Source organism: Carettochelys insculpta, chromosome 31 (genome assembly GCF_033958435.1).
Source record: "Carettochelys insculpta isolate YL-2023 chromosome 31, ASM3395843v1, whole genome shotgun sequence".
NCBI lineage: Eukaryota > Metazoa > Chordata > Testudines > Carettochelyidae > Carettochelys > Carettochelys insculpta.
The window spans coordinates 11,401,638-11,415,924 of NC_134167.1; the positions used below are offsets into that span (position 1 = coordinate 11,401,638).

The window sequence follows — 14,287 nt, forward strand, 5'->3', positions numbered from 1 at the left end:
TGGTTGTCACAGCAGGGTGGCTGGCAGGTCAGTGGGATCTTGGAGATGTGCCTTCTAGCACACCTGAAGGGAGGGTATGTTCCACTGCTCACCCTGAAAGTCACATGCTTCGTCTTACATCTGCTTGAGAAACGAAAGTCACCCGACCTGTTTTCTGTTTCAAGCAACATAAAATGAGCTGGCCGTGCACAGAATGAAAGGTAGCCATTGATGTATTTGAAGACAAATCTTCCCACTTTTTTTTCTCAAGAGTAAACATGGCCAAGTTTTTATGCTTTCCTATTATTTTTGTTGCTCTCCTCTGAACTCTCTCCAATTTGTCACATCTTTCCTAAAGTGTGGTGCCCAGAACTGGACACAGCAATTCAACAGAGACCCCATCAGCGTGAGCAAAGAAGGAAAATTGTCTTCTGTGCAGCCTGTGCCTTACATATAACTCTTCCTCCTGTTAAGACAGCGCAGAAACACGTTAGCCTTTTTGCAACTGCATCATGTTGACTCAGATTTAATTTGTGAGCCAGTTCGGCAGCACTACCACCTACCCAGTTACTCCTCATTTTGTGCACTTGTTTTTTCCCTTTCCCAGATGCAGTACTTTGCACTTGTCTTTCTTGACTTTCAGCCTGTTGACTTCAGACCCATTTTTTAATTGGCTACGGTCATTTTGAATACTAATCCTGTCTGCCAACCTGCTGGCTAGCCCTCACAGCTTGTTATGATTTGCAGATTTTATTCTCCACTCTCATATCCAAGACAATAATGAAAATATTGAATAGTCCTGGACCCAGGACTGACCCACTGGGACCCCACTAGAACATCCTCCCAGCTTGAGGGGGAACCAGGAGGGATAACTACTTTTTGAATGTGGCCTTTCAACCAGTTTGTGCATCCACTGTGATGGCATTCTTGCTGCACAGCTCTTCCTCCTGCTAGTTCTGGGGCTTAGCACTTGGGCAGGTTTATTGCCAATGAAGCAATGTCCTCACCTCCCAGGGACTCTAGAGGTACGCTAACACTGTAACAGGACGCTGCAGTCACTAGCAGCACTTCCTTGTGCTCTGTCCACTGGACAAAGGTGCCCTGCCTATGATTCTGTTTTATGCGTCGATGCAAACAAGCTACTTACACTCTCCTGACACAGTTACCAATCCTACACCTTGTACCTGCTGGTTGGAACAAAACAACACCATCCATCATGCTATCCTGCCATTCTTATGTTCTTATGTACTTGTCTTGCTTGCTTGAGGTCAGTGTGTTCCTGTGCCGGTTCCTTGCAATGCATTTACTGGAATATCTAGTATACAGGCATGCCTTTGTTTTTAGCAACTTGTGCTGTACCTTTGCCAAGTTCAGACTTTTACAGACTGTGAACTTGTAAGTAACCCTCTGCATGATGACAGGATCTGACTCTGGCTCATAGCATGGCCTGGCTTTGGTGACTGATTCTGGCTGCAACAGGCCCTCTGCTCCGGTATCTCACTGTCTACTACATGGGGTGTAATTTCACATAGACAACATTTCCCTGGTTTTCTTATGTGTGTGCTCCCCTGAATTCTTTCCCTTGAATTTCTTCCCATCAGACCTTACCTACCAGTTCTCTGCTTTTCTGACATTGATTGTCCTTACTCTGCTGCTGTCACTTCTTCCTTTTCTGGCATTTGTGATCACTTTCACCCAAATTGCCTTCAGTCTTCGGAGTCGCACAGGATTCCTTCTTGTTTCTCATAATCAGGTCTACTAAAATGCCTGACTGTCTGGTTACTTTCTCCACTTTCTGAAACAACAACAACAACAAAAATATCCCCAATACACTCCAAGAACTTGACTGGATGCAGGTTTTGAAATTCCTTTGGCATGAGCTAACCCTAAATATCAACCATACTCAGCCAAGTGGGTTTTAGAGTTCATTCATTCGCTTAATAGCTCATAAGTACTCTGAGCAGGACACTGAAATCACTGCAGAAATGAGGTGCAACAATGAATGGCCCAGTGGACAGAGAACTAGACTGGGACTCAGGATACCTGGATTTTGATCTAATCATCCACCTCTTATGGGTAGGTCCACACAAAGGGACAAAACTGATGTACGATACACAACTCCAGCTGCGTGACTTGAGTAGCTGGAGTCAACATACCTAGCATCAATTTTCAGCGTTGTCCCCACGGTGGGCAGTTGATGGGAAAGTTTCTGCCATTGACTTCCCTGACTCCAGAAGGGACGAGTACTCGGATTAATGGCAGCATCCTTAGCATTCAATTTAGCATGTCCCTACAAGGCACACTAAATCAAAGTCTAGGAGATTGACCTCGGGAGTGTTGACCCAGTGGTAAGTATAGACAAGCCTTACATCTTCATGTTTCCTTCTGTGAAATGAGGATTGTGACACTGACTGCTCTGAGATGTATGGATGAAAGGGGCTATGTAAGAACTATGTATTAAACTGTCTGCTTACCCTAGAGGAGTGCTGAATTTAGTCCAATAGGTTCTGTTTGGTTGGAGAGCAATGTTGAGGGACCCTGGCACTGTAAAATGTTTTATTTGCTCTTGTCATGGGATTGCCAGGATTCCTAAGGCAACTTAAGATAGCTGGGCGTGGGGAGAATTATAAGAGAGCTGGAACCTTAGAGGAGGAAAAAGTGGTGTAACTCCATTGCTAGGCCAATGGACCCTAGCTCAGAATCTGGCCCATGTTTTGGTCTTCTAGAGCAGTGTTTCTTCAACTACGTTCAGTGGAACACTGGGGTTCCCTGAGCGAGTCACAGGTGTGCTGCGAGCTTCCGGAAAATCATTCTAACTTTTACAAGAAGACTATATTTTCAGTTACTAAAACCGGATCCAATGTTTCTTCTTCATTGCTAAGATACCTGATTAAATGAGCTCATTTTGGTTTTCCTGTAGATGTTGCTGTTTTGATCTGATGACAATTTTTTGGAAGAAAATGTTCATGGGGTTAAAAAAAAGGAAAGGGGATGTGACCAAGGTCACTCAGTGGATCAGTGGTGGAAGTGGGAATAGCCGCCAGGTCCAGTGCCCTATCTGCTCCATAACAGACCTCCTTTTCTTGATTGATAGATGGTGAAACTGAGGCACAGAAATGTTAAGTGAGGCACTGACCAGGCAAAGCAAGGCAGGAATAAAATCAAAGTCCTTGCTGCAAGTCTCCTGTTCTAAACTCCAGAAAACACGTGTTCCCTTTCTGATTCAAAACCCAGCCTAGGCAGGAAAGGGACAGATGCGTGGCGTTATTTTTATCTCGCACTGAGTTTTAATTTTGCTGTAACTACACAGAGTTTAGTACTTAGCGGGAAGGCGGGATGAGAGGGTCAATGAAATGGAGTCACGCTGAAAAGATTACACGGAATCATCTTTTGACGCAACTCTCCTGAGCTTTAAGAGCTAGATGCCCAGTACTAACTTTTGCATGATGGAATAAGGTCAGCTGAGGCCTGGGTTATCCACAAAAATACCCAAAAGGATGGAGTTTGGCTGAGGAAAGCAAGCTTTGTTGGATGCATTGGGCAATTCTCATGCTGCCTTTGAAATTCTATTTTGTTTTGCAGGTGGAAGGGTTTGAAATTAAACTTGATGCTGTATCCTCTTAAAGCAATTGTGGTAGGATGCATTTGTTAACATTTTGAGTCTCTTTAAACTGTCTGAAAGGACAGCTTCTATCCAAGAGGTCATGGCATGCATCCGTAACAGTTAAATAAGCATGGTACACGCCTGTACACACACAGCTCTCAGGCATGAAAGAACAAAGAGGCTGCTAAAACCCATCTGACAATAGAAAAAAATGCAGGGCATGGAGGCTGACTCCTGTCAAATTAGCAGGAGGGAGAGAGGAGCATAAGACATGCCCCTAGAGAACTCACAGTCTCCTGCCATCTTGTGTTTCCGTGTGTGTCCCCGTGTTTGGGAGTGTAGGTGTTCATGCCATATTAGCAATTTTGTGAATCACTCTGTTTTTACTGCCAGGCCACTATGGGCTCTGCAGCTGTCTGCTTTGTATTGTGACAGAATGATTCCCCTGCTTGGGGGATAGAACCAGTTTCTTCCTTCCCCTCCCCATGAATAACCTTGCTGGGGGCCTCCAAAACCCTAACGCCCGCTGTGACGAGCAGACACACTCAATAACTGACATGCACGCCCGCCTATATACAGACCCATTGGCTGAGAGATCCATGCAGTAACTGATACACAGACAGATGACCCGGACAGCCATACAAACTGTAGACCCATGCAGCTCAAACGGCCCTGCACTCAGATGGACCCATGCCTGCATGCCTGCAGCACAGGTACACGTTCCTGTACTTAGACAGACAGACCCATGCACAGGCACGTGCAATGTGGCCTGAAATATAGTGTTGTGTTATATAGCATATGTACATATGCATATGCTCCTCTCTCCTGCAAATTTGACGGGTGTCAGCCTCCACGGCCTGTATTTTTTCCATCGTCAGATGGGTTTTAGCAGCCTCTTTGTTCTTTCATGCAGTGTTGTAATAGCCATGTTGGTCCCAGGATATTAGAGAGATTTTGTTGGTGAGATGAAATCTTTACCTGGACCTCATCCAAGACCCATGCATAGATATGTGTGGTACAGAAAGAAAGACCCATGTGTATGCAGGGTCATTGTAGTTGGTCATTCCCAGGCTAGTAGAAGGACAAGGTGGGTGAGCTCATATCTTTTACTGGACCTCATACTGTTGGTAAAAGAGGAAGGCTTTTGAGCATCCACAGATCTCTTTTTCTGGTCTGGGAAATGTGTATTGTGCACAAACCCTCTTCACCCACCTACACCTACTACACACACAAACACCGGAATATCACACAGATACAAAATATGCCTATCACATGCACATGAAAGATCATTGAGAAATGTAGTTCGAGGCCAGGTCTGCAGTGCATACCTACAGCAGTACAACGCTGCTGCTCGGGGGTGTGAGCCCATATCCCTGAGTGATGGAATTACATGGATCTAGGCCAATGGGAGGGCTTCTCCTGCTGATATAGCTACCATCCCTTAGGAAGAAAGATTAACTGTGCAAATAGAAGGTCTCTTAGTGTTTAAGGTGCTACAGGACTGCTTGTTTTGTGTGAAACTACAGACAAACATGGCTACCCTCCTGAGACTACAGAGACAGGGGTGCAACACGGTACAGGAAGACAAGCCCGGAGTACCACAGCTGAACAGGAGGTGGAACAGATTGTTTAGCATAAGTAGTTAGCACATTTTTCAAGGGACCATTCAAAGTGAAGTGGACCATTAACATCTCTGCAGCCATAGGGAGGGTGGGGGGAAAGCTGATTGGTGGGGCTAGAGATTGTTGCCGTGAGCCATAAACCCAGTGTCTGTCTCTATTCAATCCACGGTCTTCAGCGTCTAGCAAGGTTATAATGTAAGTTCTCAGGCTCCTCTTTTGAAAGTCTTGTGCAGGATTCCTGGGACTGAGAGGTCAGATGTAGAGTGATTGTTTTGTGAAAAGTGCTTACCCACAGGTGACAGGGTGTTTTTGTCTTTTATCTGTGTGAGTTTATCTGAGATTGCAGGGATTGACTGGTTTCACCCACATAGTTGTTAATTGGATCAGTTAGTGTGCACCCAGTGATAGGTATCCTGAAAGAGGTGTGTGTGGTGTTGGTGGTGAAGGGTGAACATTTTAACAGTGGAGATACCTCTGTGGGTTTTGCAACTGTTTTTCTGACACGGTCTGGTGCCACTTTGAGTTGGTCTGTGGAGAGCTGGCTTCTAATGATGATCTTGGAAAGACTATCAAAACTAAAAGACTGTGTGTGTGTGTTTGTGGAAAGACTGTAGTGTGTGTTTGTGTTAGTAGTCTAGAAAAGTGGTTCAGAAAAGATTTCATTCAGGATTTGGTCTCCCTTGAGTGTGAACTGTACTTATTTGATGATATCCCATGTGGGCTCCAGTTTTGGTTGGCAAGTGACAACTAAAGGTGTGTGTTTGTGTGTGCATGTGTGTGTGTATGTGTTATTTCTGTACTGAAGCAGGTTGCCTGGCAGTATTTGGGATGTGATCTACTTCTCCAGTGGAGCATCCCTGTTTGGGGGAAGCCAGTTTCAAGTGTGTTAATGTGTATATTTCAGATTTTCTTCTCAAGAGTGTGTTCTGTGGTATCTGAGTGGCTGGCTGCAAATAGTAGATATCTTGGTGAGTTTGGGGCAGGGGAGCTGGATGAGTGAAGGTACATGTGGCAATCTGTGGCAGTGCCTTTTTTGTAAAAAAAAGGAGGAGCTGGTACTCAGCTGGATCCCTGCCCTGGATCCACGGCTGGGGCTGCTAAGGTACAAGGACAAAAAAAGCACTGGTTGTGTGTATGGTTCTTTTGTTCAAGCTGACCATGTATAAACGTGTGCTGCATGGACAGACATATAGCTCTGTGCTCAGACAGACTGACCCATGCAGAGATACGGGCAGTGCACAGATAGACTCAAAGCCTGGTGCTCAGACATACTGGTCTAATAAAAAGATATTATCTCCCCTGCCTAGTCACTGCCCAGAAAGAGACATGGCTTTGTGCTCAGATGGATGAATCTATGCCCAGATGCATGCCTGTGCACACAGACACTAAGGAGCGCAGACAGACTCATCCATGCATAAATATAGGCTAGATCCACACAGAGACATATGCTGGGTAGCCAGGCAGACCTATGCAAAGAGGACCAGTACAGACAGGCCCACAGCCCTGTGTTCAGACAGACCCACAGCTAGACACATGCTGGATCCACAGACTGGCCCAAGCATGGAGGGTCAATGCAGACAGGCCCAAGCACAGATTCCCACCCCCCCGCCCAAAGTGCACAGACTCAGACAGACACACACACAACCCTGTGTTCAGACAGACAGAGCCAGGCACAAGACGCGCTGGAAGGACAGACCCCAGCTCTGCTTTCAGATGGGGACCTATGCACAGACCCCTGACTGCACAGAGTCAGACACGCAGCGCTGTGTTCAGACAGACAGATGCAGACACAGGACACATGCTGGAAGGACAGACCCCTAGCTCTGCTTTCAGACAGAGGGACCTACGCACAGACCCCCGACTGCACAGAGTCAGACAAACACATAGCCCTGCGTTCAGACAGACAGACCCAGGCACAGGACACATGCTGGCAGGACAGACCCCCAGCTCTGTGGTCAGGCAGAGGGAGCTATGCACAGACCCCCGACTGCACAGAGTCAGACAGACGCACAGCCCTGTGTTCAGACAGACCGATCCGCGGATAGGACAAATGCAGAGCAGACAGCCGTTTGCAACCCAGGCAGAGCCCGGTGCTGGGCGGACACATTCCCAGCTCGCTCAGACAGGCAGACGGACAGACAGCGGAATACGCCCCGCCCCACACGGAGGGCACACCCTCCCCGCCTGGCCAATGGGAGGCGGGCGGCGGGGGCGCGTCACTTTTGTCCGGGGGAATCTCTTGAATGAGCCACATTGTTGGAGCGGAAAGTAGCTGCCGGGCCGGCTGTTGCACGCTGCCTCCTGCACCGCCGGGGCCGGCTGATCCGTACGGCTATCGGCTCCCCAGCCGTGGAAGATGATCGCGTCCCACTTGCTCGCCTACTTCTTCACCGAGCTGAGCCATGACCAAGGGCAGAAGGTGGGCGCCCCCTCCCCGCGCTCTGTGTCCCCCCGGTGCCTCGCCTGTGTGTGCGTGTGGGGGTGGGGGAGACCCGCAGCGGGCCCCGGGCTGGAAGAGGGATCCGGGCGGCCTTTGCAGGCTGCAAGCCACGCGGCGCGGCGGGGCAGGCTGTGCCCGCGCCGGCTCGCTCTACAGCGGGGATCGTCCCCTGGGAGCGGGTCAGAGGGAGCTCATCGGGACTGGAGCGAGCGAGGCTTGGGTCCGGGGGGGTGTGTGTCCACCAATCACCCACCCCCCGGCGATATCCCCGGAGGGGAGCTGCGGAGCCCCTCCTCCGTCCGGCTGCATGGCTGACACGTGGGCTGGGCGTTCCTCTCGATTTATGTGGGGGGGACGACGCCCAGTGCCACGGGGCTGGGAGCCTGGGCGGTGCGTGGACGGGAGGTGCGGGTTTGGGGAACTCCGGGCACGCATCACGTCCTGCCTCTCGCTCCGACAGCCCCAGCCCCGGGGGCCGCAGCTGCAGGGGGAGGCGGGTCTGCTTCCCGCGGCCTGGCCCCTCGTGTGAGACTCGGGGGTGGGGCAGGGGCTGTTTAGAGTAAGGGGAGGGTCTCCCCACTGCCTAGAATTCATGGGGGGAGCCCCAGTCCCTATGGGCTGTGGCTCTGGAGCGGGGTGGTAGGGAGGGAGGGCTCCCCCGGCCCGATCCTGGGAGGGACTGATTCTGGGGGGTGTCGGGGCAGGGATATTGGCTCAGCACAGTGCCTGGGGGGCGCCGCAGGCGCGGGGATTAATTTCCCGGCCGTTTGGGAATAGAGGTCCCTCCCCTACTGCTGGCTTTTACACGCACCGTGACCCTGCCCGCGAGCGCCTTTCAGTGCCTGCTGAATCTCCCTGCTTGTCAGAGGCCCAGCCCTGGGGGAGCCGAAGGGGGCGGGGGCGTTTTCCAGCAAAACTCCTTCTTTGAAAGCATCCCAAAGTTGGTGGCTCAGCGGATCTGCGGCTTTGTCTCGTTATAGATAGTCACCTTCCCTCCAAGGCTCTTACAGCCCCACGTGACTGGGGGCAAGTAGCTGACTCAGGGCCCATAGGAAGCCCAAGGCAGAGCTCAGGTAAATCCTGATTGCCTGAACCATGTGCACAGAGTCCTGCCTGACTCCAAAGCTTGTATCTGCCTTTGATTTGCAAGCATGGCCCCCAGCGGAGTTGCAGGGCTCTCTGCATTGTTATTCTCCGTGCTCCCTGTTTCACAGCCCCCAGCCGCCCAGGAGGCTGGCAGTGGAATATGCGTAGGTGCTGGAACTGAATGCACATCTACCTTGCAGGGGAAGGTCAAATTAAGGTATGCAACTGCAGCCATGTCACTTACTAGCTAAAGTCGACATCCCTTGATTCGAACTGCTTTGCCGTCTGCACTACGGGTGACGGGACCTGCGCTCCCATTGACTTCCCTTGTCCCTAGTGGGGGGCAGGAGTACCGTGGATGATGGGAGTACTCTGTAAATTTGATATAGCTCGTCCCCACTAGCTGTGCTAAATCGAACCCTGGAAAATCAGCCGTGGCAGAGTTGATCTTCCCTGTAGCGTAGATGTACTCGAAGAGGGCAGGGGGCACCATGATAAGCAGGATCTAGTTTGCTTCACAGCACCCCATTATAAAAATTGTTCCAGTGCCCTGGAAATCTGTATCCTTGTTTGGATTCCTGTATTGTTTTCTCCCTTCTGCCTGCTTCAGAGTGGGGAGAGGGATGTTGTGATTTCAGGTCTTGCTTTAGGCTCCTCTCTGTCACTGAAGGGTGAGGGTTATTTTAGGGCATGTCAGAATGGTATGCGTAGATTGAAGTGAAAGCCTTCCCTGGAGGGTTTCTCCTTGTAAACCCAAAGAGGGCTTGAACATCTCTAGAAAATCCTGCAGTGGGATGGGGGAGGCTAACTGGGGGCCCAGTGTCAGCATTAGCAGGATGGTGACACAATGAGCATATGTGGCATCAGAGCAGTCCGATTTGGGTAAGCAAACTTGGGGGAGGAGGTGGGCTTACATCAGTGAGGATTTGCAAACCAAATGGCTTTGTTATGGGGGGGTAGCGAATTATGTTGTAACTGGGAGCTTCAAACCCAATTTCAGCCCACCCCCACACCTGTACTTGAGCAACCATCATTAGCCTGGGTGTTTTTTTTAATACCAATTAGAAAACATAGATTTCAACCCCGTGTCCTGCTTTGTTTGGCAAATATATCAACAGTGCTTTCTTAAAAAAACACGCCTATAACTTGAGCAAACCATCCTTGGATTGTAACAGAGATTACCATGTTAGTCTGTATTCTAACAAAACAAAACAGCAGTCACGTAGCACTTTAAAGACTAACAAAATGATCTATTAGGTGATGAGCTTTCATGGGACAGACCCTCTTTCTGTCCTATGAAAGCTCATCACCTAATAAATCATTTTGTTAGTGTTTTAAAGACTACATGACTGCTGTTTTGTTTCATCCTTGAATTGAAAGTGCAAATCAGTGAAATGTCTGATCTCAGTCTATTATTTTATAGTTACAAGTTGCACAAGTAATTATGTATTCACAATATGCATCTGACGAAACGGGTCTTTGCCCATGAAAGCTTATGCTCCAAAATATCTATTAGTCTGTAAGGTGCCACAGGACTTCTTGTTGTTCTCGAAGATATGGAGTAGCACAGCTACCTCTCTGATACAGTGAAATCTGTTAGTAGTGGTTTGTTTGAGGAACTTAAATGCATTTGTCCTCCTTTGAACAGAGCCAGCTTTTCATGTCTGAAAATGAGCTGTATAGTGAATGTTTTTGTTTTTGGGGCACTCCAATGGTAAAACTTTATCTGAAAATGAAGTCTGAATTCTCCAGCTAGTCTCCAGCTGGCCCATCTGTTCTTTTACATGTATGTGGACTCAGTACAGTTCCATTCTGACAGCTGCCATCTCACAAAACTTGTACACTCATACGCATAGATGCTCTAAACTTTTTGAGACTGTGGAACACCTGTGAAAATTTGCTTTAAGAAATTGTTGTTACACCAAAAACAAAAAACCCAAACAGCACCATGTACAGCAAAAACAAATGAGGTAATATTAACTGGGCATCTTAGCAAAGAAGAAGTAACATTGTATCTGGTTTTAATAACAGAAAACACAGACCATCAGTGTATTTTCTAAACGCTTGCGGTACACATGGGAGTTGTTCACGAACACCAGTTTCCCGCAGCACATAGTTTTAAGAAACACTGCTGTAACTCAGCTGAAACTGCTGATCAAGATTATTAATTTCCTGTTAGTCCTTCTTCCTTTTTAAGTGAGAACAAAATCACTTCCTTGTTTTATTACTAGCATAGGTTCCATTTGTGGCAAGAGTGAGCGAAGGAACAGAGATAAGAACCCACTCACCAGGGAGACCACATATAAAGATAAGAAATGCTACAAAGTTTGTGATGTTCCTATTGGTGGTTGCATTAAATGGGAAGCAAAAATAAAGTTGATAGGTAATGAACTGTAGTATAGGCTTCTGTCGTGTTTCACTGCATTTAGATATAATGTGCAACAGTGGAATCACCTCCCATGATATATGAAGCATAACAAGGCACAACGGGTAGGCTAATAGTGTTGGTGTGAGGTCTGGGTTTCCTGACTCTTCTCAGTTTGTTAGGCTCTCCTCAGGAAATTAGCGTAAAGTTCTTTAAGGTATCTTGCTTAGTTTCCAACATAATGTGCAAAGCACGGTCCATTCCTCGATTTCAGTAACTGCTCTTTTTCCACCTTGCTAGGGAGAACCAACAAACGTTATTGTTTGGATGTGGGGGGAAAATTGCAAACAATAACTGGCCCTCAGAAATACTCCACAGAAGAGTGAGCTACACTGGCTGTGTTTATGTATGATGAAACAGGTTTATAGATTCTTTCCCTGAATAACAGCCTTCTGACTTTTCAGCTGATGAAGTGGGTTTTACTCACAAAAGCTCATGACCTAATAAATTCCTTAGTCTCTAAGGTGCCGAATGACTGCTTGTTGTTTGCAAAGCTACAGACTAACACAGCTACTTCTCTGAGACTGTTTGCCTCCTGACTTGTAGTTCTTGCAGAATTGTTTATTAAATAAGCTTTCGTCAACCAGCTTATTTTAAACACCCCCAAGCCCTCAACATCTCTAGTTAATGGTTGTGTTACACTGAGCGGGCTGATTGTTTTTGTCAAGAGAGTGGCTGCCTCTTGGGATGTGGCTGCATCAGGTTTAACGTTAGCTGAGGAGCTTTTGGGTACGTAAAGTCAAGGAATAATAAGAAACCAGACGTGCTACAGCTTGTCTAGTATCATGTCTCCCATCTGCAATAGCATGCATAGGAAGGTAATATTTGGAAAGTAGAGAACATAAGCTGTACTTTCAAGAATTATTTCAATAGTGTAACTTTTTGTTGTTTCTAAAGCACTTCAGCGCTTGGAAACAAGGAGAGCCCTGTAGGCAGCACACCCTCCGTAGACCGCAGTTGGAGAACACCTGGTGTAAAGCAAGAAGCAGCCATAACCTTGTTCTACTTATTTAGTGAAAAGAAATTTCATTAACTTCCATCTTTACGGAACTGACTATGGAAGGAAAAAGCATTTATATATTGTTAAAAATAACCCACAAAACTGAGCGGGCTAATGATCCCCTTACTCCTGACTTGGCTGATGGAAACAATTCCTGTGCAGTTCTTTTCAGGAGGTGGTGGCTGATTAGAGCTGGAGTCCATGAGCTTGCACTTCTGGGTTCTGTTTCCACCTTTGCAGCTGAAGTGACATGTCGTCACATATCGAATAGTAACAGAGGGGGAGCTGTGCTAGTCTGTATACTATCAAAACAAAAAAGCAGTCAAGGAGCACTTTAAAGACTAACAAAATAATTTATTAGATGAGCTAATAAATTAGGTGAGTCTGTCCCACGAAATCTCACCTAATGAATTATTTTGTTAGTCTTTAAAGTGCTCCTTGACTGCTTTTTTTGTCATAACATATCATTAACCTTCAGTTTGTCCAGTTGTAATTTGTGTCAGAATAACCCTTGACATACCTTAAAGGGGTTGTGTAACCATAATGAATGTTTGCAGAACGCTCTGAGATCCACAGATGAAAGGTGCTTTAAAAACACTCAAACTAATAATATTTGAAGGTGGCACATTCCCCTGGGGCCATGCTGGGTGTCTGGTACACTATTGTCGATTGAACCAGTATAGTTTAAATTGCAGTCACTTGTGGCAGCAGTAATGGAAGGAGAAGTACTAGCTGCGTGTGGAGACTTGTGATTCAGAGCTGAAAAATGAGGCTGGTATGTTCTCCTCCTGCTTCAAGGTTCTAATTAGGGATGCTAGTTAAGTTTTAAGCTATTTAATTTTACTTTTATGATGGGACTGCCCTTGCAGGACATCTCTATCTGTCAGTCTGTCTCCTGAAGTGAAGTTTTAGAAGTAGAAGTGGCCCGTCTTTTGCAGCATTGCAAAACTTCCACTCTCCTTTGGACATGAGTGCGTTTGATGGCTTTTCCATAGTAAATGGCTCTCTTTCTTCCACTTGCTTAGAGGAAAGCTTTAAGTGTCTTCTTCCCCTCATCCCTTGGCGTCTTAACTCTGTGTCATTGTCTCTTCCTTTTGTTGTGAGTGTAGTGCTGCTGAAGCATGGCGGATGGATGTTCCTTGGGTACTGGTGTCTTCCAACCACTGAATAAGTCCAGCAATAAGAACAAACACATTGGGTCAGACCAAAGCTCCCTCTTGTCCAGTAGCCTGTCTTCTGACAGTGGCCAATGCCTGATGCCCCAGAGGAAGTGAACAGAACAGAGAATCATTCATTAAGTGATCCCTCCTTTGCCACCAGTTTCCAGCCTCTGACAAACACCATTCCTACCTGTCCTGGCTAATAAGGATTGATAGATCTGTCCTCCATGAATTTGCCTAGTTCTTTTTTGAATCCAGCTATGTCCAGCAGAGCAAGGTCTCTCCTGATACCCAGCCAATAACGTGCACCTTTGCCCTCGAGGCCTTTCTGAAGAATGCTCCAACTGTGGTGGTTTCTGCATTGTGTCAAGGTAGAGGCACTATGATGGGGTCCCCTTGCTACTCCCAGTGTCTGTGTTTTCTGGCTGGATAAGATGTCATCCTAAAGGACCGCTGATTTACTTCATGAACCCTCTTTTGTCTTGTTAAATAGTGTGGTCTAGTGGTTAGAGCACTGGGACTTAGAGTACCTGGGTTCTTTTCCTAGCTTTGTCACGTACTGGGTGACCTTGAACAAATCACTTTCCCCAACCTGAACCTCAGTTTTCCCATTTGTGAAATGGAAATGATGATGATAGCCTCTTTGCAGTTTGAGATCTACTGATGAAAAGCAGTCTGTATGAGGTAAAAAATATTATTTCATTATTAATATGTAGACTATTGGAGCACCTAATAATGCCAGTCAGATCAGGGCCCTTTTGTGTTAGGAGCCGTACAGACATATAATAAAAGACATTTCCTGGATCAAAGAGCTCACAAGATGAAGTATATGGAGGGCAGGGAAGAAAGGGGTTGAATGAGGTGACAAAAAACAAAGCTCAAATGATGGAGCACTTGCTTTAAAAAACAAAGGATGTTTTATAGTTCAGCTCTTTCTGGCCTCTCTTGTCCAGTGGCAAGAGCAGCGGCTG

The 14,287-nt window shown here is 47.0% G+C and overlaps 1 protein-coding gene across 1 annotated transcript in view; it reads left to right on the plus strand.

Annotated features, from left to right (window-relative positions):
• Positions 1–7,448: 7,448 nt before the first annotated feature.
• HK2 (hexokinase 2) overlaps positions 7,449–14,287 on the plus strand; it is a 59,630-nt gene continuing 52,791 nt past the window's right edge. The window contains exon 1 of the mRNA XM_074981941.1: positions 7,449–7,624. Within this exon, the coding sequence (XP_074838042.1) occupies positions 7,562–7,624 (63 nt within the window). The 5' untranslated portion in view covers positions 7,449–7,561. The remainder of the gene's footprint in view (positions 7,625–14,287) is intronic.